Source organism: Pterocles gutturalis, unplaced genomic scaffold (assembly GCF_000699245.1).
Source record: "Pterocles gutturalis isolate BGI_N339 unplaced genomic scaffold, ASM69924v1 scaffold34432, whole genome shotgun sequence".
Lineage (NCBI taxonomy): Eukaryota > Metazoa > Chordata > Aves > Pterocliformes > Pteroclidae > Pterocles > Pterocles gutturalis.
The window spans coordinates 1-23,751 of NW_010113916.1; the positions used below are offsets into that span (position 1 = coordinate 1).

The 23,751-nt window shown below is 38.5% G+C and overlaps 1 protein-coding gene across 1 annotated transcript in view; it reads left to right on the forward strand.

The window, feature by feature from the left end:
- The first annotated feature begins 15,099 nt into the window (after positions 1 to 15,099).
- Positions 15,100 to 23,751, forward strand: part of LOC104462653 (sentrin-specific protease 6-like) — a 37,961-nt gene continuing 29,309 nt past the window's right edge. Inside the window, 3 exon segments of the mRNA XM_010074689.1 lie at positions 15,100 to 15,197; positions 19,525 to 19,588; positions 20,202 to 20,344. Of these exon segments, the coding sequence (XP_010072991.1) occupies positions 20,319 to 20,344 (26 nt within the window). The 5' untranslated portion in view covers positions 15,100 to 15,197; positions 19,525 to 19,588; positions 20,202 to 20,318.

The window sequence follows — 23,751 nt, forward strand, 5'->3', positions numbered from 1 at the left end:
TTGAGGGAGGGGTTAGTGAGGACGATTTGATTTCTTAGTCCTTTTTTCTTTCTTTCTTTCTGTTCTCCGAGGCTGTGGAAGTGCAGTGTTTCCTTTGTAGGGACCCAGCGCTGGGAGCAGCCCGGGCTCGGGGCAGCAGGGCCGGTGGGGCAGCGGCAGGAATCCTCTCGGTGGGCTGCTGGGGCAGGGACAGCGCTAGGTGAGGAGGGGAGGCGAGGGTTGCTCTGCCGCCTCCCCGCTGCCTTTCCCTGCCTGCAGCCTGCTCCCAGGCCACGGCCTAGCCCCTACCCTTTCCCCACCGTAGAATGACTCTTGTCTGCTTCTAAAATGCTACTTGAAAGGTTTGAGACTGAGGTTGATTTTGGGAGGGGGATTTGCAGTACGAAGATGATGAATCTGTCAGCTGCAACTGAAAGAAATCGTTAGTGTTTATAAAGCATTTAATATTTTTTTCATGCACGGGTTTCGGGGTTGTTTTTTTTCTGTCGCTGTAAAGCTCTTAATTACAATGCAGAAAATCTCCTGAAATTCGAATATCTTTAACTGTTGAGCTTTTACAGTTTAACTGATTAAAAAATAAATCTGCTGTTGTAGTCTGGCAAAATTGCTGTAACCACATATCCAGATGACATAGGCCAATAGTCTGCTAGATTCTGCTAAATTACCATGATGATAATGAAGAAAAAGATACATTAATGAAATAAATTACTCATCATAAGTAGAGTTTTTCAGGTCGGGGTAAGTTTAGCATTGGAGATTTTGTAGTATCTACATTATACAGAACATACATCTTGCAGATTATCGCTTGCTGAGAGATGTTGAGTTTTGTGTTTTGTTATAGAAGTTCTGGAATAGAAGTACTGTGTGAACAAAATACTACTTGTTGTTTTGAATAACTGATCTGAAATTCTGATGTTCAAAAACTCTTTCTGATTAATAACTGCTGTCACGTTAACCAGGTCCTTTCTACCTTTAAAATTTTTGGTAGTGAAATGCAGACACTCCATTTTTTCCTGAACTCCACAAAATACAGTGAGGTTTGCACAGACAACTGCAAGTCTCAGGGTGTTGGCTAGTCCCTGTCTTCTGTATGCACCTTGGCTACTTGCTGGTTGGACGGGTGGCTAAGAAAAGACAGATTTCATATGCAACACCCACGCATTTTTTACTTCTGAGATCTCTTTCCAACAGCAGGACCTGCATGACACTGGATAGCATCCGCATTCGAAGCTTCAGTATTACACGACTGGTGAACCCAGTTGTCAGCTGGTTCTGTGTTGCCCCATTATTTGGAGATGCATTAATTTTAGGACTGATGATGGGATAGAAACCCTGAGAGCGTGCAAGTGTGCACATGCATATGAAGAAAACCTAATGTAGATGGTGGTGACAAAAAATTTCTGAGGGTGTCCCCAGTCTGAATGGGATCATAGTACTATAGCAGGTCTGGTAAGGGCTGATAAACTTTGTACTGATTTGAAGCAGAGGAAAACGAGGCTTTCAGACATTATTTGAGAGGTTCTTAATAGTGGTGTTGACTTTATATGAAGAAGCAAAGGGACAGAAAATGTACGTATGTGGGGCTTTTGGCCACCTGTAATCTGGAAACGTACACCAGCACGTGAGATCAACCTAGTGATGTTAGAACCCCCGTTATCCAAAGGCTAGGCAAGCGTGAGAGTGCCAGACTTGTGAAACAGGTGTAACGTGGACTAAAGTGGGGGTAAAAGTGTATAGAGTAGGAAATAGGGCACCTGCTGTTGCAATATGATGATGAATCCATGAACCTACAGTTCTGTCTGTGACTAGCCTGTGCATATTTCATGGACTCTGTTGAAGTCGGTGTAAGCAACAGCTACACATTGTTTACTTGGTGGTTTTGGCAGTGTTATATCAAAGGCTGGTAAAGAAGAGAGGGAGGACTCTTCTGTCCATCCTTGCCATTAATGCACAAAACAAGTGAATTATGTGCCAAATGGATGTTAGATCTATCACTGATTGAATTCAGTCTAATGGTAACTGCTGTTTAAATATGTACCTATATATGTATATATATATGTATACCTACATATGTACACAGAAACTTCCTGTGCTGTCCTGCTTACGTTGACTGTCAATCAGACTCAAGATGAACATACAGTTAAATTAAATCAATTGCTTTGAATTATGATAGTAGTTCAGAATTTTGGTTTTTATTCCACATGTCCAGTAAGATACAGCTTTTCTCTCATTTAGTGTAACAGACGTTACTATGAAGAAATACGGATGTCATTCTGCTGTTAAAGTGCTTCCTTTTAATATTTACTATTTTATTCTCCAGTAAAAACAAAATGGACTTTCTGGAAGGGTGTTCCCTGGGCGATTTGTCAGTTGCCTTTCTGGTAACACTGTTCTTGAAAACAGTGATTCATACTAGTACATGGTTTTTGTCCAGCTTTGTTTACCTAAGGTGTCATCATTTTTTTTATGCTGTTCTGTATAGACTGGTTAATGTAAAATGTGAAAAAGATCCCTAGAATATAATGTTTGACTCTTTTTAAAGCTGCATTTGTTATCATTCTGGAGCAGTGCTAATAGTTGATATTTGTCATATGCATAGATACACATGACCTGTGTGTTTACTTTTCTTGAAATGTAATGACTTATTTTTGTTGTTTAAGCTAGTTTGTAGCTGGAATTAGTAAAACTTATCTGAATTTACTTTCCTACAGTAAGGTTTCAAAGTTATGGGCAGAAATGTAGAAATTCACACTAACAAAGTAGTCCTGTTGCATAGGAACTCTTTCCTGATTTGGTGGACTAGAAATTTAATGATTAGAGATTTCCATCTGCAGGAATTGCTGTGTTTTCCAATTGATAGACACACCTGAAATAAAAGGTAATGCTAGGCGAATCTATTTGGATTTAGAATAGGGGGATGTTCAACATCTAGGAATGGAGAGTACTGTTGATCATTATGCGTGGAGAAAAATTGTGAGAACTCTCTGATATCCTGCCTCCTTAGATGTTACTGAGTTGCAAAGAAATTGTAATTTTTCCAAACAAAAATTTAAAGTTTCCCTATGTCTGTGCAGTAGATAACAGGCAAACTGTTCCTAATGCATGTATTTTCCAGAAGAAAGGAGAACTATTTTATTCCTTCCTGTTTTCTTTTTTCAGTCTCCTGGTGGTTACAAGTAATGATACAGAGAACCAGTACTGAAGCTTCTTTTTGAGGATCTCCTTTCTAAAGAATGTTGCCAGTTGCTACCTTCGGAGCTGCTTAGAGATTTCAGTGCGATCATGACAGGAATTTGCTCAATTTTCATTCCATTTTCTTGGCTACAGGTTTCCTAATGGTAGAGGAAACGGTGGGTTACCCATTAGCAGCAGCAGCAGAAACTTCACAGTTGTCTCTGCCCCAAGACTCTAGGAGACTGCTTTGTTTTTTCATTTAGCTTGCATGTAAAGAATTGTCTTCACCAAAGCAAGGGTTGTAGGCTTGTGCGTTTTCCTACAGGTAGCTGAGATTCTGGAGTGGTCCTGTAACAGCATTTGTGTGTTAGTATATAGACATAGAGTTGCCATTTGAAGTGGTGGTCAGCCTTTCCTGCTTGTTTGTTTTTCTTTCAATCATATTGAGAAATCTCTGACAGGAGTAATACAAATTAGGATGCCAAAGTGAAGTTTATATTCAGTTAGAACATTTGAAAGTTTTCTACCTGCTGTGACTCTTCTCTCTATTTTTCTCTTAACAGTGAAATTTAATTCTTAGTTGTTGTAGTTGTCTCTGAAGCAGTGTCTGACGCTTTATGACCTAGGGGAGATAAGTATTGGCTTGAAAATAAGAGGAAGGGATGTGTCAGGTATCAGGCACCTTCTTTGTCGTTATCATAATCTAAATTCCTGCTTTATGCTGTTGGATTCTTCTTTGGTTTGCATCAGTCCCATCAGTGTCTGGACATGTTCTGTTCCTTTCTTCTGTTTTGTTGAGTGTAGTTTTCTTTCTGAAAGTGGGAAATGTGTGACTTCCATGGCTTCCTTATGTCTCCCAGTCCTTTGAACTATTCAGAATTTCTTTCCAATGCCGTGTATGTGTCTTCTCAGGCATTTTTTCAGCTGTCCTTTCCAGTGGTTTCAAGAACAAGAAACCTCCTCCTTAGCTTCAATGACAGATTATTTTCTAGGAATGAAATCCACTTGTTGAGAACTATTTCTCGCAAAGTAAAATTGAAACTGTCTTCTTACTGTCTCACTTTTTGTATGTGCCAGTTTTGGGTGATGGTTGGCCCGAAATATTAAGAAAGATAGGCTGCTTCTTAAAGCATGTGGGAAGATACTAAAAATACACTTAATTTATCTATTAATGCTCTATAACCTATGTTGTAATAAGCTTGGTAGCACATTCTAAAACAATAGCCTGTGCCCAAGTCCTCTTCCACATCATCCCCTTCTTTTTCATTTTGAGATGGAGGATTCTAGGAGCCCAGGCTTGTCCTCGACTTTCTGAATTGGAAAGTGTCCGTGTGCAATTTTCTGCTTTTCATTGTGGAGGCATTTATTATTTGTTAGTTTTTCCAAAGTAGCCGCTGCTATAATAATTTTGCACAAAGTGGGACATAGAAGCTTCAGGTGTAAGAGTAACTGCATTGTATGGGATGCTTCCTCTGCTATTTTCTGACACTTGGATTTGGTAGTAAAAGATCCTTACGCTCTGTATGTAAGTATAAATACAAAAGTGTAAGTAATAACATCAATATGCAGCTTGATAGCAAGCATAAACCAACATTTTGCAAACGTCTTGCTTGCATAGATACTTTTATGATGAGCCTATTTGGATATTTTAGTCTTTTGCTGCTTATGTACAAGGATAAACCATAATGAATTATTGATTGGAATGGTTTCAGTAACAACTTTGGCTTTTATTCCAGGTGTTTCTAGAAGGCTATGCATGGATTTCAGTGCAGCATCAGACTTCACCTTTTGTCTAGAGTTCTGACTGTGTCTCTTAATTGAGGTAACTGAGAGGTGTTGAGGTGGTTTGTGTTGTAGCCGGTCCTCTAATGTGAGGAATCATGGAACTCGCCACTTTTTAATGTTGCTTAGTAAGAATATGAAGGGGTTTTGAGTCATCATCGTTTTGTCTCCTCCCTTTCCACTAACAGCTGTTAAACCCTTTCATTTGCAGAGGAGTAGAGATCTCACAGGTCAGTAGCTAGGAATTTTGTGAAACTTGCCCACTCCATGAAACAGAGAAGTCAGTGAAGGTGAAGGTTTCCCTGGTGCCCCAGCATGGTTTGTTTTGCCAGTAACTGGTGTCAGTCCATCTGCTGGCTGAGCGGTCAGGGGTCAGGGTGGCTAGAGCACTTGGTAGGTACCCAGGACAGTGGAGGCCTCCGTTGGTGCACATCTGCTGCAGAAAGGAGTTGAGGAGTGTGCAGGATAGTTGAAGATACTGCAGGAGGCTGAGAAAACAAGAGAAATAAAAATGGAGCTGTTGTGTGGGGGAGGTTGTAGAGATGTAGAGAACAAATTCATTTTGGTGGAAAAAGGGCAAATGTGATTCTTCTCTTGCATGTTCTAAAAGACACTTTCCTTGAGGGCAGGAGTAAGCAGATTTGGAAAGTTCCTTTCTTCTGGCCCATGTTTTAGCACCTATTTGGTTTCAATTTGGAGAGGTTTTTTTAAGGTAGGGGCATTCTTACATAGGTTGAAATCTGATGCTCTGTACTTGATTACTTCTTGCTTAAAATTAAGAAAATTAAAGCACTAGTAAAAATATTACTATTCTTATTCATTATGTAGAATTAAACCTGGCTTTATCTTGCACATTTGATTTTTAAAAGCATTTGTTGTTAAACTTCCTCCTGCTGTGTTCAGCAGCCTAGTTTGTGTAGTATTTTTGGGTGAAGCTGATCTTCAACTGTGGTGTTGGTCAAGGCAGTTGCTTATGGATATTGTGTTCCCAGGAGTAAATGGTGGTTCCACAGTGGGTGCCCAGCAGCAGTTGATGGATATCGTAACACAGAAAGGATTACCTGGCAATCTTTAGTTCCTTGATCCTTCACAAATAAGAGATTAAAAATGTTCTTCATTCTGCTGCTGACACCATGAAATTTAATTTCCTTTAGGAAACATGGAAAAGATAACCAGTTCTTAAATAATGGGTTGAAATCAAATGGTGTCTTTTTAATCATTAAATCCCTCCTAATTCAGTGAAACATGTTTAAGTTGGAAGCTTTTTTTGAGAACTACTACCATGCTCTAAGTAGAGCTTAGTAGTTCATTAGTACACGGACGCATTTGTGACATGTTGTAAGAGTCCTGAAAACTCTAGTTTTCTTGTGTGGTATAGTCTCCCTGCATAGCGCTGGGGATTGTGCCAAATGGAACTCAGTCTCTGAATTACAGTCTAGTATAAATCAGAATACAGACTGGCTAATGGTTGTTTGGGTACTGTAGGAATGATTAAGAGCAAATAATTTTTGAGAAGTCATTTTGGTTTTGTTTATGGTGCAATGTCTGCTATGAGTTAGAGAAATATCATTTTGGCAATGCTGTTGTTCAAATAACTTTGTTTCTAAATAATCTGTGGAAGGTGTTATGTTCTAATATACATGTTCTAATATACAAGGACAGTTGGTTATTGAAAGGGTTGTAGTAAATGCGTGAGTACTGATATCTTGTAGTCAATGTACACTAGCAATTTGCAGCATGGATATCAAATTTAACAATAATGCTTTCAAAATAAACTGTCCAAAGGATAGTGAAATGATGAAGGTGCAGTGCTGTTGCCTGCTGCAGGGTAAGGATAGATGGGGTGTATGGATTCCCCAAAGCAGTGAACTGTGACATTGCTGCTTTTATCTTGGCATGCTGGGACTCCATTTTGGGTGCAAAGCTGCATGCCAGCTATTTGTTGGTTCTCTTTGCAAAGCTTAAAATTATTAACTGGTTTAGGCATAGGCACTAACAGAACACTATTAACTGATTAGAGGGAGTTACGTGCTGCAGCTGTGCTGCTCTCGGGGCTCACTGCTCCAGGTGGGGGAGAGGGAGAGCTCTGCTGCTCTTGCCCCTCTGCTCCACCCCCACCCCGATTCCAGCTTCATGGTGTGTGGCATACTGTCCACCACCCCGAGCTTTACCAGTTTATTGCCAGAGAGATGGAACTTGCTGTGAACTGTCTTGCCAGATGGGCAGTTTGCAGAATGTCTGTTGAATATGCTCATGGAAGGGCAAGCAGGAGAGGCAGGACAATGGTTCTGACTGGGGAGAGCAGGGACTCTGCATGTGTGGGGACTGGGACGCTCCCCCTTCCATCTCTGGTGAGCTGTGAAGTCAGGTTAAGGTGTAATACATAACTTCAGAATAAATACTTTTGTGTAACAGCAGCTTTATTCCGCTCAGGGAAATGTAATTATTTTAAATACCAGGTTAACTTCTGTGCAGAACAAGTTTATGGTGAAAGCTGGCCACTGGAGGGAATAAATTAACAGGCTCTGATAATTCTTCCCAGGTTGTTCAACAGGCCTTTAAAAAGTTTTTGTTAACAGGCAAGTGTTGTAAATACTTCACGAGGCAAGGAAACATTTCTGAATGCATGTTCAAGAATAATTTGGAGTGGAAGCCACTGAATTTGGAATATCTGACTAAATCTTGAATGATTATAAATAAAGAACAGTGATGATTCTGAAACTGAGCAAAACCTTCCTGGGTTTTTGTTTGGTTTTTTTCAGGTCATATCAGCTGGAGCTGGAGCCTAGTCTCCCTGGAGTTTTTGTTGTGTGTGGTTGGTTGGTTGTTGTTTTTTTTGTTAGTTTGGGGGTTTGTTTTTGGGTTTTGTTTTGGTTTGGTTTTTTGTAAGACTTGCCACAATGATGTATTAGGAATGATAAATACCAATTATATTTTGCTGGTGTGGTAAAGCATAATACTGTATGACATGATGAATATGATGTAATCTTAGAAATTTATGCCTGTAAGAAACAGCTGCAAAAATATTTATTATTTTCATGACAATTTTTTTATCCGGTGCCATACAGTTGTTTCACTTGTACTAAAATTCATTCTACTGATGTATTTTTATTAATGTTGTAAGATATAATGTGGTGTGTGTTTGGCATGTCCAGTTTTTATGGCTCATCTATCAAAATATACATAGCTTGCTGAAGACAGAATTCAATACAGCAGTCTAACAGAGAGATTATTCAAGACCATTAGATGAGAATTTGAACTATGCAGTAGATGTTGGGTTTCATATTTACAATTGTCTTTGTAATTTCTGAGGCTCACTTCCTTTAGAAACACTTACTAGAGTCCATTGTAACTTTTTTCTACCAAGGGCTACTGCTGAAGAGTAGCATCCTTTACAATTGGGAATAAGCTTCCAAAAGTAAACTTCTGGCCTACGCTGAGGTTACTATGGTTGGGCGTACGTGGCACGGTGGAGCAGTGAACCTTTCACTGAGATTGCCAGTTCTGCCGTAAAGCAAATAGGTTGTAGCTGAATACCGGAAAAAATTAATATGCCATTAGTGTAGTGAAGAAGTTATTTGTCATCTAGTAAAGCCTGTGTTAGATGGAAAGGTGCTGCTCCTTACTTGGAAGAAAGACTTAATCTGAGACTTACTCAGAAAGAACTGATAGATCAGATGAGCCTGGATTCCATGTGTGGGTAAAGATGGCTAGAACTCCTCTCTGGTTGCCAGGTGGTCTCTTAAGATGGTGCGTCTTTTGGTTCATCTGTCTTTTGAGTGATACTTCTTGAAAAGTAGGTTCCTAACTAGGTGCAGTTAGCAAGCTGGCACTTGTTATTTTGTGATATTAAAAATTAGTTGATCTGTAGCACTTCCTCATCTTCACTGCCTTTACAAGTAATTACTAAGAAAATGTTTGTTTTTCCAGGGATGTTAGTTATTTTTTAGCTTTTTAAAAACAAAGCCTGCTTAGTGGATTTTAGTGTACGATGGTTTAGTTAGCCATTGTCAGTGTTCCTTAAACTCTTTGTTAGGTCTAGTGAAGTTTGAAACTTCCATTACAAAGATTTCTGCCTGTTTCACTAAGGATAGGGGCAAAAAGCAGGTCTTTGGCCTTTACAGAAAGGCAAATGCAAATTTTGCTCACAGCTTAGAGTTTAACTAACTCTCTGATCCTCCTTTCGTCCTTTCCCTGCTCAGATTTTTTCTGAGAGATGCCTTTTCCATTTGACCAAATTATTGAAGTTTTCTTGGTTGTTGAGTGTTTCCCTATGTGTGGGTGTTTTGCTGGCCATTTCAGGTGAACTTTGAGCAACCGACAACATCCAAGAAGTGTCTTGCTTTTTTCTGTTTTAAGTACGTTTTAGAGCTTCTCCTTCTGTCCTACCTTTGCAAATTATTTCCTTGTAGAAGTCATGGAACTTTTCTGGACTTGAATTTCTGCATGGTTTTACAGAGGGGATAATACGTCTCTGACACCATCTTCAAAAGTTAGCAGAATAAATGCAGAAGTGTTAAATAATACAAATGATTGATATTTTTTCTTCTTTCCTTTTGGTATGTAGATACAGTGCTTTATTACAACCTGATGTTTAAATTATTGCAGCAAACCTGGAAACCTTCTCAGAGTGTTGGTTGCCTAATTTCCAGGTAGTTAGGCTAGGTTAATAAGCTTATTTGGTATTTCACTTTCAGCACTTTCTAAAAATAAATTGCTGTTTGTTTAGTGCTTCTACCTTGTCAGTTGCACAAGCTTAGCTTTTTCTATGAAGGTGGATCCCGTGGTGCATAACTAAGGCTAAAATCATAAGTGTGCAAATCAGGTGCATAATACACTCTTAAGGTTTCCTGCTGTGTTTTGCTTGTCTTATAGAACTCTTCCAGTGTTCAGAATTTGAGATCGTATGTGATGAACGTCACATACTGATTTGCCACAGAAACCGTATTCTGAAATTCTTATTCAAGTGTCATCTTCCTTGAAATGACTTGTTAGCTTTATATACTTCTTTACATTTTGAGATTAAATTGGCAGTTCAGAAATTGTCCCTAGCCTGTCCTAACCTTTTATCCTCCAATTTTTCCTATGAAATGGGAAGATGTCTCTCCTGTATTTATCTTTCCCATAAAAACACTGAAACTTTCTTCTTCTTTTCTGAATTTTTAGTGTGTTTCCACTCTAACAATAGAGGACTTATGTAAGTAGGGAATTATGTATATACATAATAACAGAGATTAAAAAAAACTTTTTTGTTAACTTGTGGGTTTTTTTTTCTTTTGTTGTTTGATCCTGCTTTAGATGTCATTTAAATTATTTTACTTGTGTGGAAAGTTTGCGTGGTAGACTTAGAGAGAAGAAGGAAGGTGACCACGGTACTTCATTTTGGAAGTGTTTGTGGTGATGGTGCAGTTGCCTTTAGGCGATGCTTCGTACCTGTGAGTAGTCACTGGTTTTACTTGGCTGCTAGTTGGAACCTTCTGTTCAAAGCAAGCGCAGTAAGAGCAGGTTGCTCAGGGCTTTGTGCGGTCTCTGTGATCTCTCAGGTCAACCTGGTGGACTCTTGAGCACCCTTATGGTAAGGAATACATTCTTTTGTTGGGTTGGAATTTTCTTTGTTCCAGCTTGTGTCCATTGCCTCTTGTCCTTTTTTGCTATGCACCTCTGGCTTTATCTTCTCTCTGCCATACTGTTACGTAGTTGAAGATAGCAAAAAGCTCTCTCCTCCCTGCTTTTTAAGACTGAATAAACCCAGCTTTTTTAGTCTTTCCTTCTATGTCATGTGCTTGATCTCCCTAGCTATCTTGACAGCCCTTTCAGTCTTTGTTATACTGGAGAGCCCAAAACTGCATGCAGTACTCTGGTGACAGTTACCTATGGAGGCCAAGAGTCACCTCTCTTGACTGCTTTTTGCTAATAAGTAATGTGGTTGGCCTCCCTTGCTGGGGGTGCACTGATGACCCATATTCAATTTTCCCCTCACTTTCTCATTCATTTACTCAGTCCACGTATCTCGAGTCTGGCTGTGAGGACACTGAGAGACGATGTCAAAGGCGTTGCAGCACCAGTTTCTCTTCCTTTATCTGCGTAGCCAGCCCTCTCACCGTAGGGTGCAGCTGGGTTAGCTGGGCACAGTATGCCCTTGGTAAATCCATGCTGGCTGTTCATCTTCTTGTCGTTATTGTACCCAGGAATGGATTGCTGGAAGATCTGATCCATAACCTTGAGATGAAGCAGACTAGCCTGTAGTTCACCAGATTCTTATTGCCCATCTTGAAGATAGGTATGTTGCTTTTCTGGTGGTTGGGAACCTCTCTCATGCCATGACCTTTCAAAGATAACATAGAGGGGCCTAACAGTGACATTGGCGAGCTTCCTCAACACCATCACATGCATCATGTGTGATCGTATAGGCCTCTGCATGTACAACGGGCTTAAGTGTTCCTTAATCACATCTTCCCCAACAATGGCTGATGTTGTATTCCCTCAGATTCTGCTGGTAGAATTGGGGAAATGGGAGGTCAGAGGGCAGAATTTACCAGTGAAATCTGGAGGGGCAAAAAAAAAAGGATCAGATTCTTCAATTTTTTTCCGTGTCCTTTGTCACTAGGTTTCTGTCTCATTGAGCAGTGGGCCCAGCTTCTCCTTAGCACTCCTTCTGCTGCTGGTGTAAAGAAACCCTCTTGAAATACTTCTGCATTGTTTGCTGATGCTATCATAAGGGCAGCATCCTTGGGTGATCCTCCGCATCTGTTAGGAGAACCAGTAGAAAAGATCAAGAAACAATAGTTGTCCATTGTGTGGTTGCCACCTCTGTCTTACCAGAACAAACTTCAAAGACATCACAAAGAAAATGTTTAACATACTTCAAAGCTCTGTCCCCCTTTTATCCTCTTATGTTACTCCTTGTTAACCCTTATAAAAAGTTGAACACACTTTGGCAAATGATGGAACTTACACAGTTCTGTGTTCTTGAGTCCAGTCATTCTATGTGATATTCTGCATTTGAAGCAACCCGATGTGTATGAAAGTCCCGAAGAAAGAAAACAGCTGTTATCAGAATACGAAAATTATTTCCCATCTTTGAACTACAGACCTCTTACAAATGCTTTTTCTTTGTAAACCTTTTGTCCAGGAGTAGATGCTCTGTATTTATCGCTGTTTTGCTGTTGACAATGCATTCTTGAAAGGGTGGGGATTTGTATTAGCCAGCTGAGAAATTAAATTGCCTTTATGTGTGAAAGAAAGTCCATAATCTGTATCTGTCATGCTGGTATCATAGAACTTTCCTACTGAACTCTGTGTTTCATGTAGTATCTCTCTGTCAACTCGTGGTTACTGCTTGTTGTTGGAAGTGAGTTTGACAGCTTCTTTTGCATCTGCAGCTAATTTAGGGGGAGAAAAGTTAAAGCATCTGTTAAGCAACAGATCTCTAAATATGTACCTATAGATGTAGGTTAGGCTGTGGTTCCATGCAGCTTTCTTTGGTGTCCGTAGTGCCTAAAACACCCTCAGCTCCTGGATGCCCTGTATCTCAGCTGTGCTGTCATAGTGTGGTTGAACACAGGAGGGAACTGATAATCGTTGAAAAATAACTTTCCCCCTGCTCCACTACTCAAGGTATTTTTGCCTGGAAGCTGCAACACTGACAAGCCAAAGATCTTAGAATCACAGAATGGTTTGGGTTGGAAGGGACCTTAGAGATCACCTAGTCCCAACCCCCCTGCCATGGGCAGGGACACCTCCCACCAGCCCAGGTTGCCCAAAGCCTCATCCAGCCTGGGCTTGAACCCCTCCAGGGATGGGGCATCCACAGCTTCTCTGGGCAACCTGGGCCACTGTCTCACCACCCTCACAATGAAAAATTCTTCCTCATTCATGCATTCATGCGAGTGTTGTAAGAGGAACTCGGGGATAAAGGAGTTAATGTCTGTAGCTGTTACTTGTTGGTTGGGGTTGTCATTCTGTTACAGGTAAAGAAGGTACTAGTATGATACCAGCTTTTTAAAGGGCGGTGGAGGTATTTGGGGAACTTAACATCAGTGAACTTTGTGAGCATACAACCCAAATTTGTAGAAATTATAATGAAGACCAGAATTAATTTCATCATTCCTTCTGTAAAGTCCTTTACTAAAGACTTTTGGAGATACTAAGTTGCCTCTGGATAAAATTGCAAGTTTTATAAGGAACACCTGGCAATAGGTGGAAAGAGAGGGGGGGAAATGGTTTGTTTTGTTAATAGAAGGAATCACCTGCTGAATTCCTCAAGGTTCTGTGTTAACATTGATACACAGATATAAGGAAAAGGGTTGGATAGAGAGGTGACAAAGTTTGTAGGTGTTGCAAGCTTTACTTGGGTTAGGATAATATTATTTAGAGAAATTTAGAGAAAATTGCAGATGCTCAGGTTTCTGGTTATGTGGGTTAAAATGTATGAAATTCAGTGGAGGTAAATGCCAGGTCATCCAAGTGAATGAGAAGTAGGAAGGAGAATTTTTCTAGACAATGGTTGGCTCTGAACTGTTTCTTACCAACCATGGGTGAAAGATGTAGTTATCTAATATGTAAAGATCAATGCAGTTCTCTGTAGCAGTGAAAACAGCAAATCCAGTGTTAAGACTTGTTAGGAAAGGAATAAAGAACACAACAGAAACATCATGTTGTTTCTGTAGAAATTCATGGTATGTGTGCATCTTGAATATTCCTCATGGTGTTGATACCCTCTGCTCCTCTCCAGAAGGGTACAGCAGACTTAGAAGAGGTTCTGAGAGAAGCATTGAGGGGGATTTAAAGGTATGAAACAGCTTTTATGTGAGGAAAAATGAAAAAGACTCTCTTGTTTTTTCCTTCTTTTTCTGCTTGGAAGAAGGATGACCGTGAAAGAACACAACAGAGATCTACGCAATCATGAGTGAATAGGGAAGGATTACTTATTACTGTCTTCCAAAGTACAAGCACTGAAGGACTGGAGTACTAAGTAGGAGCAAAAGATGTTAGACTGAATCAGGACAAACAAAAGGAGATACTTGCTCATATAACGTCTAATTAAGCTGTGGTACTATCTGCTGCAAGATGCTGTTGATTTGATAAAGTAGGCTTGATGAAGAAAGCAAGCGGGGAGAAGGAAAGGGCTAGTAAAGGCTGTTAAAGACAGAAATATCACCCATGGCTCGGAAGTCCTTGGTAAATGCAAGTAGCTGGAAGCAGCGGTTAAATATGCAATAACTATTTCTGTGTGCATTGTTTATACTTTACCCAGACGTCTCTTGTTGGTTGTGATTTTTTTTTTCTTTTCTTTCAAAATACAGAGTTGCATTCATTATTTCTAAGTGCTTTTCCAACTATGTAAAGAAAAACATTGCAAAAAATACACATTTAAATTATCCTGAAATCAAAGCTGCCGCATAATTTGTCATATAGAATTTGTGTGAGACAGTTCTTACTCTCAGTAATTAGGGCCTGGGGTGAACAGTGCCTTACCTTAATATGAATGCTGTCTCCATCCACTGGATGTCATTCACTGAAGGATACCCCCGTGCCATCGTATTACATGAAAATGTCCTTCCTGATGGATAGTGCAGTAGATAAATTTGGTGTGGTGCAGCTGTTCTCAGGAAGTTCAGGTTTTTACTTAGCTGATACTAACACTGACGTTTCAGTTAACATCAGATGTTAATTCAGGTCAGTGTCAGATGTTGAAGTAAGAAAAAGCATGTTGAACTTGCACTTGGGGCAGTTCAGGACTGTTGCTTTTATATGGAAAAATTAAATATCTGCTTGGGTATTAGACATTGAAATTATAAATGTGATGACCCTTTCTGTATGTGGCATATAGTTCATATAAGAGAAGGATCTGTTAAATTTACAGGTGTCAGTAAAACAGTTGAAAACCTTGTAGAACTACCTGACATCATCATTTTTAACTAACTTGTTGCATTAGTAATCAAGATGTTGACAGATACTAATTTGTATTTATTTAGGGAAATGAGTCACTACTGCATTGCTGAACTTATTTTGTCAAATAATAAACATTGACGTCAACAAAATAAATACGTGGGGAAAATATATACATGTGGTTTACTCCTCTGGTTTGTGTTGATTAATAACTCAGCTTGAAATTAAGACTTATCTTAACTTGTTTTCATTTCAGCTTTGGATAGGTCACAGTCCAAGCGAGATGGAGGTTTTAAAAATAATTGGAGCTTTGATCATGCAGAAGAAAGTGAAGGAGATACAGAGAAAGAGTAAGGATGCTTTTATCTAGGCTATTGAAAGTATAAGTGTCTATTTATAAAGAAATACTTTTGTAATTTATTATTAAGAAACAATATAAAATATCTAAAAATTTCAGTGATTAATAAAAAGTATTTCAAAGAAGTGATTATTTTAAATAGTATTGCCATATAAAAATGTATTGGGTGAAAGAGTAGTTGAAAATTGATCTAAACTGGAAATCCTGCCTTTTTTGCTTCCCCATCCTCTGATACTGTTTCAGGCAACTTCTTACTCCCTCCAAACAGCTATATGTTTGAAGCTACTTTTGGTAACACCTGGTTGGTTGTTGGATTTTTGGGTTTTTTTGTTTGGTTGGTTGGTTTTTTGGTTTTTTGTCTTAATGACATTGTAAACTTTGAGCATTTTGAAATAATTTGTGTATTTTGCTTTTCTGATACGTTTTAACTTTGTATAGCAAAATACCAACAGAAGGGAATCTTCAGAAAACAAACAATTTGACAGTAAATTGTCCTTTTCCTTCTAAATTCCCTTTAACCTTAGCAGAACATTTCAAAGATCAGAAGCTTTAGTTCATAGAATTGTTCTAGCATAGAGCTTTGTGCACCCCCAATATTTTGAGTATACTATGCAATAAGTGTGTATTCTGGAGATGTTTTTAAATGTCATTCTATGCTGATATTTACTAGCCATGCTTGTAACTTATGCATTTCTGTGTGGAGGAAGCGGTAAATCTGAAGTAAGCATCTGGATGCATCTCATACCTGTTACTGAGGCACTAGCATTTTGGTGTCTGACCTTAGAACAGCTTTTTGCCCTCTTAACGGCAGACACACAATAAATTTGTTTTGAATGGGCCCAAGAATAACATCCTAGCAGTTGAAGGCTGTATGCTTATATTGCCCCATGAGACTTATGCTAATGTTGCTGATCAGTACTGGATGTCTGCTTGGATTATCTTTCCTCAGTGAGATGAACACTAAATACATGGCTAACGATCTCCTACCAAAGCAATTTTACCAGAGGTAGATCATTCTAAAAGAAGTGTGTTGCTTAACTTCCTTGGGGAATTAGGCTGTGTCATAATGGTAAGGTGTGAGGTAATGAACACAAAAAAGAGTAAAAAACTTACAAACTGAAGAAGACTTGGAAAAATGAATGATCACCCAACACAATATGCACATTTTTAAAATGGTGCTAGAGTCAATACTCAGCAATAACTAGGGTTAAAGACATTCAGAATCGTAAATAACAAGTATCTTATCCCAAAACAAGTGTCTGCAGATGATCTTCAGTTGACTTGGAAAAGTAAAAGTAACATTTTTGGTGATTTATGAGATTTCATCTACTTGAGATAGCAATCAAGATGACAGCAAGTGACTTTTCTTGCGTTGTACTTGGAGAGAGGAGCCTTTATGTAGAAGAAGAAAAGAGAAGACCAGTTGGTCAGTTGGACACACTGAAACCTGTGTAGACCATCGTGGAATAAACGATGAAAATGATGTGTGTCTTCCGTAGCAGAAGACATGAAAGGATGGAAGATGTAGGCAAATGTGGCCAAAGTAATATATTAATTAAATTTATTGCTGAAATTAACATGTAAGATGCTTTCTAGTTTTACAGATGATTGTTCTTGAAGAGTCTCTTGAATAATTTATGTTTACTTCCTTTTCAATAACTGGGTAAACGTTTTTGGGATATTTCTCAATATGCCCCGCAGTGGTTTTGTAAACTGGTGGCCCCAGCTTTCTCTTGGCTGTCATACTGGTGTTTTAATAGTCCAGACTTGGGCCGTCCACTGCAATTTGTTCAATAGTAGCCTTATCAAAAACTGAGTGCAAATAAATAGGTATAATGAATTTGCACTATAATATCCTTTCTTAACTAACATTTTATTTCAAAAAGTTTTTTTTTCTTTTATTTGGGGGGGTAAACTGCTTATTCCCTTGTATTCTTGACTGGAAAAGCAGTGATAACTTTTTAATTTCTGTTTAGCTTTTTTTCAATACTTTTTCCCCTTTTTATTCATTTCTCAAAAAACCCTCCCGTACTTATAGATGTTTTCTGCTTCTTTTGTGACTGTGTTAGTAAGGCACTATAGCCTTTAAATTGATAAAGAACTTTTTGTTCAGAGCCTCAGTTTTAAATTTTTTAACAGTTAAGGTTATTTTTAAGAGGATGACATTATGCCTGAGTTGGATAGTACCACTGCTTCTCATGTGCCTCTGCTATCAGGGCTTTTGTTAATGTGCTGCCTACCACCATGTAATCTAAAATAAAGAACGTACCTGGTGCACTGTAAGGGAAAATATGTCAGCCTCCTGGTTTTATATGTAAGAGTTTTCAGAAAGAAATTCCAATCACACTTGAAACATGACGGATCAGTTGGTAATTGGTAGAAATGTGCTTGCAGCTCGTTGGAGTGTAACCTCAGTGATCAAGAGAGGGTTCAAGTTTGTGGTACTTGCAGGTAGTAGTAAAAACATGGTCTATTAAACTGGGGTAGCTAGCTAGCTATTGCACAGTTCTTAGTGTTTTAAAACATTGAACAAATGGTAAGTGATTAAACTAAATATAATTTTTTTCTTGTTCATTGCCTACATTTGAATGCATAACTATGAACTCCCCTTTGAAAAGAACTTTGTTTACCTGAATTACTTCTATTTTTTTTCTTAATTTTATTAAAGACTTCCATTTGTTGTAAAATTTTAATTACAGTATTGAATAGTTGGGAGTTATTGTTCTAATGTGAAAATCTCTCTCTGGTTCCCTGGTTAAAAGTGACAATAGCCTCTTCCCAGGAAGACCACTGAGGTTTCATTTTAGTAGTGTTAAAGTGCTATTGTCTGCTATGTGGGAGTGTGGTAGAATGGGGTTTTTTTTCTCTCTGTATAAATTGCATCTTTTAAGCAGGCAACTGTAAGCATGTAATACATCAGCAAACAGACATTACTCAGTTGCTGTGTATTTTGGGCTCTGCAAAGACACCCTTTCTGGTACTGATGCATATACTTTGTGTTCCTTAAAATCTAAAAATATTTGTTCTTTAAAAACATCCAATTCCCAAATATTTTTCTAGTCATGTCATTGTAGTTGCATCACAAGAGTTATTCATTGTGATTTAGGGATTTTTTCAGTGTTGTGCTCGTTTGCAGTCCATTACCTTTTCTTCTTTCTCAGGCATCCAAGCACCCTTTGTTAAGATAGTTGCAGTGTTGTGGCATCCTGGAGTCCTGGACTTATAGCCAGTGTGCAAGGGTGTTTTGAAGATTGTCATGGGGGTACCGAGTGGTCACCTTCTATCGAAAGAGCTGGAGTCACTGTATATTGCAGTCAACATGTCATGCCTGCAGCTAAGAGATGAGTCCACCTTCACCTCCATCATTGTTTCTCTTGTGCAGCTATCCCTTGGGACACGTGGCATGAGCAATTTCTGCCCGAATGGTCTTAATTAAAAGCCCAAACCGTGCAGTTCCAAGTTGCCTAACGGTTGGATTATTTTGTTGCAGCGAAGAGAGGAGGAAGGTTTCCAGGACTGATGAGAAGGGATTATCTGCAGGGTGCTTCTCGTAGAAGCAAAAATCTATATCTTATACTGATCTAGTTGTTATCAGTATAAAATATATGACTGGGGTGTTAATTTAAATACTTGAGATTATGTGAGGATAACTGCCTGTTACTGAAAAGAGTACGTTTTCACAGTATCATGGGATGGGGATGGGTTTTTTTTTTTTTTTGTATCTTCTTCCCCATTATAATCATTGAAGATCGCAGACACAGAAGTACTAAAGAAACACATTTGAATGAGTAGATGAGCCAAACTGAATACCCTGTTTTTAGGAAGACGTATTTTGTCAGTAATTGGTATGGGATGAAATTTACTTATGTGAGTTCTTGTAAAGCTCTCTGAAGTTTGCAGTTTTAAACCATACCTGGACATTGATATGCATGAACAACCTAAGACTGGGCTTTATAGGTTAATTTAATATTTGACTCAATTTACGCACAGGGTTGTATAGAAGCTTTCATGATGTCAGGAACATTGCCATAGCAATATTGAAGGTTTAATAGTATTCTCTATTTTGAATGAATAACTTCATTTTAATTCTGCTTTTTGTGAATAATTTGATGTACACTTTAAGTTCAGTTTCACATAATACGTATGGATTACTGCCTGTCCCACTGCATGTTCCTGTTGTTGTAGGCATGTATATACAATGTATATGTGATGTATTTCTATTAAAGAGGGAAGGAAAAAAAGCCCTTTGTGTTTAAAATGTTTTGATGGTTCTCTGTTGCATTACAATGTATCTGCTTTTCTTTCCCACACCTATCTAGTGAGGCAAACCTGTTCAGCGTAGAAGACAGGGATGGACCTTTCAGTGCCCATGAAGAAAGAAAGGTAAGTACTCTGTTTATCTCATGGTGAGAATGTATTTTTAAAGCTTGCTAGGTTTGTAAACAGTGCTGCATAGTCATCTGCATGGTATTACAAAATGAAAGTTTATGTGCTGATTTAGCAACATATGCTCAAGCTGTTTATCTGCCTACCATTGATGTTTTTGTTCCTCTTACTCCTAGAGATCGTATGTTATTCTGAAAACACGAGCATGAATAACTAGTTTTAAGTTTAGACAATTATAATTAATGGGATTATATTAATCATTATGTCCCATGATTGCTTACTGTCGGATTCCCAATTTTTTATGCATTAATATGTGTGAGTGTAAAAGTAGAAGATACCTAATCAAGCCCCATGGTTTTTGTGGTTTTTTGTGTGTAGTGAAATAGCTTATGACTGCAAGATACTTCATAATACTTTGAAAATATTAATATTTTGTTTAGTAAGGAAACCTAGTGAGTGAGGGTGTAGATGGGATATATTTTACATGAAATTTGATGCAAAAGCAGTCTGAACATGAAGCCAAAGTAGTAGTTATATAAATGTTTTATAGTTTGTTTTCTTTTAACTTTTATCCAAGTCGTTTAACGTATGTGAATTCTGTTGTTAACAGTTACTTCGTTGTCGTCCTGGAGCTGTTGGCACCAGTGGTGATTCCATAAAAACACACGCAAGGCGAGGCAAAGCTGGAAGCTTGAGGCTTTTCAAAGGGAACTCAATTGGCCTCAACATGATGGGAAATAGCAAGAAACTGAGGTACTGCATTTAGGTTTATGTTTACTTACCTGCTTGATCGTGGATACAGATCAATGCTAAACTAACAGAACTTGCAGTACATTTCCAGTGTCTCCTGTGCATTTTAAGAAGCTATGCTGTTTTGGGCTCTGAGCAAAGATAGAAAACTAGATTGTTAAGGTCTTTCCTCTTCCCAAATGTTCAATAGCACATTGGTAAAATACCAGAAGATTATTAAAATAAAGTTCGAGCATTCACTGGCCTACTTGTCAGCGCTTTACCAGCGTTGTGTGCATGTGCTATTGTTTCCTCTATACAGTGCTTGCAGTTAGAAGAATATTTCTAACGTCTGCATCAGGAATTTCTTCTTTCCACAACTGTGAATTGCCGGGGTTAACTCAGGGTGCATTTTCTGCTTTCCTTGCTGCAAGATATCATTTGATTTAGGAGTCATGGACAATTTAAAGAATTCTGCCAATATCCATGCTCCTGTATGATAGCTTGAGATTGTTACCTGCATTTGGAGCTGACAAGAACAGTGTTTAAGAATTCAGTGCTGTGCTTGCTTGTTACTGCTGTCCCTAGCTTGTAACAGACTCATCTCTTGATTTAATATGTAATGAAAAGTGACACGTTCATGTACCGTTCTCTGGGAGTGTTTCCTGTTGCTAACATGCACTCAGTTTGGTTACTTTTGCAGGAAGGAAGAGTCCATAAGACAGCTAGCCAGTTGGGCTAGTCGTCAGATATCTATCCCATACATAGCTCTAGGGGGGATGTCCTTATCTTCATGCTTGCATACTGGTCCCTAGAGCATTGTTGGTTAGTGGGACTGTCTTCTCACAGCATCGCTTGAGAAAATAAATCCTTGAAGTTCTGTGTTTGAGCCTAATTACAGGGCACAAATATGGAGTTAACAGTCTAGACTGGTGGGGCATCAGTTTGACAGAGAAGAACGAATACAAGAATTGTACCTACTTCAGTCAAAATAAGGACTCTGTGTGCCTTCATGTTGTCATTGTAACCTGTTCCCAGACATTAATCTATCTTGTTGAATTTCAAAACCTAGATTACCCTTCACCCGCTATCTTAACCAAATGTGATACATACTGCTCTATAATTTAGTTTTTCTGTAGCTTGTGAATGGTCTTAAATTCAAAAAACAAACAACAAACCCAAAACAAAAACTAACTCCCACAGATTCTGAATTTTCTGATAGAAGAAAGCCAGTTGTGAACATTTTCTTGTCAGGGACTGCTGCTGTAACGACCACTTAAACAGCAGTTCAGCTTATTAGGTGAACAGTGGATATTCTTACCCTGCATTGTTTTTTTTAGTGGCTTAGTTTTGACAAAGAACACTGAAACTTCCACTGATGAGGAAAGGTCTTCATTTGTAATAGTTCAAGTTATTGTTAGAAGCAACATGCCATTGTTTAAGGGATTTTTTGGGTATATGTCATGTATGTTTGGAACAGTCAGTACAAGATACTAAGTATTGTATACTATGTGATTTTGAATAAGCTTACTTGGATTGGGACTGCCTTCTATTGACAAGTGCTACATTATAAACCCAAGACCTATGATTTATAGAATTTCACTAAAAATGTGAAGTCTGCTGCATATATGTTACTGTACTTAAAGGTCACATCTTTCTGCTTTGAAAGCAGTCATCCGCCTTCTGTCTAGTACTGAGCTTCATGCTGAATTTAAATGGAAAATTTACGTATCCACCTTCTTCTTAATGAACTGTCATTGATGAATGAATTTAGTTGGGAATAATAGATGTGTGTAGGGTGCTGTGACTGCTGTAAAAACTTGATATTTGGTTAAAACTCAGGCTGCCACCATTATTGAAGTCCTTTTCATATTTTAGTCGATAAGTCTTCTTGAAATGTGATTGTGCTATAAGCTATTATCTTGTTTTAAAGCTTTAATTTGATAGTGTTATATCTTTCATAAGATGTGTATCACAACAAAATCCCCAAATCAGTAAAGGTTTGTGATCCAGTCACTGCCTTCAGTGAATGTTGGGGGCTTGGTCACGTTTACATGATGCAGCACAAAAGGTGCTTAATAGTTATCCTGTCAATATTTGGATTCTTCAGCTAGAGAAAATTCTGAAGGTCGGTCATGCAGTTAAGGTGCTAGATTAAGTGCAAGAAGATCAGGTACTTCAGATTCTTGAGGTATTCGCGGTGATTTTATCACAAAATTGAAGTCTCTTTTTTTCTACCTTGTGTGCAGAATAAGGATTAGAAACTCTTCAGATCGATGGAGCTTGACTCAAAATTCGTATTATTATAGTAGGATTGTCCCTAAAATTCAGAGACTGAGTGATAGGAAGAACGGATATGCAAGGACAGTGAGGAGAAATTTTCCCTGTATATCTGCACTTGCATGTACAAAGGTTTAAACCAAACAAAAAGTTGTCATCTGTTATCTGCTTAAGAAAATCCAGTATCAAACTCTAATTTAACACTAATAGTTTTGTTGTTTGGGTTTTTTTAAATCACGAGGTCTTACTTTAAATTTTTTTATCTTTGCTAGTTTTCAATAACTTGTATCGAAATTCCTCACATTAAGTCCCTCTTAGATTTTTTTTTTTGGTAGTATTTAATTTAAAGAAGTTATTTGATGAACAGCAGAATTAATGTAGTCTTCAGCTGTGTCATGCTTCCATTACTTATAGATCCATCCCTTTGCCCAGTGCAAGATTCCTCTGTGCTTTACCTTTGAATCTGTGTTGTTACGAAGTTCCTAGGATCAGCTGATAGAAGGTGACAGTGTAACCTCGTTTTCGTCAGAGCCTAGACTTAAAATAATTCTGTGGTTTCTGAGATCACGTCAGTGAGACATGGTTCATTAATATATTTTAAGTTCTAGAACATTTTTTCTTCCAAGGAACTTTCTGACCATTACATCACCATGGTTTTAGTGTTGTACGTTAATTTTCTGCTGCAACTTTCAAACCCTGATTTCAGTTTGAATGTGCCCATTTTGCAGCTTTCTAGAACGTCATGATTTACTTTTCTGGTGATTCTGTCTGTACTGGGTACATTCTATTCCAAGAACAGGATCATAGAGCAGGTTGTATTTTACAGCTGTCCTACTTGGAAGCGTGTCTGATGCCATATGAACCATTAAGTGTGCCATCTCAAACAGTCTGCTTTGACTCCAGTCTGATCACCCAGCAAGCTGCGGTACTCTGTTCCAGCGCCTACTGGAGTTGCTCACTAGTTCAGTGGGAGGCAGAACGCGGAAGTGCTGCTTCATGGTTTTTTGTGCTGCAGGGGCACAAGAATTCGAGTTTCCCAGTCATGATAGTTTAGCAAAAAGATAGATTCAACAAATGAGAAGATAAAACATGAGATAGGTGTGTTCATAGGCTTTCTTGCTTGCTTAAACTCCTTAAGTCTCAAGCATTTG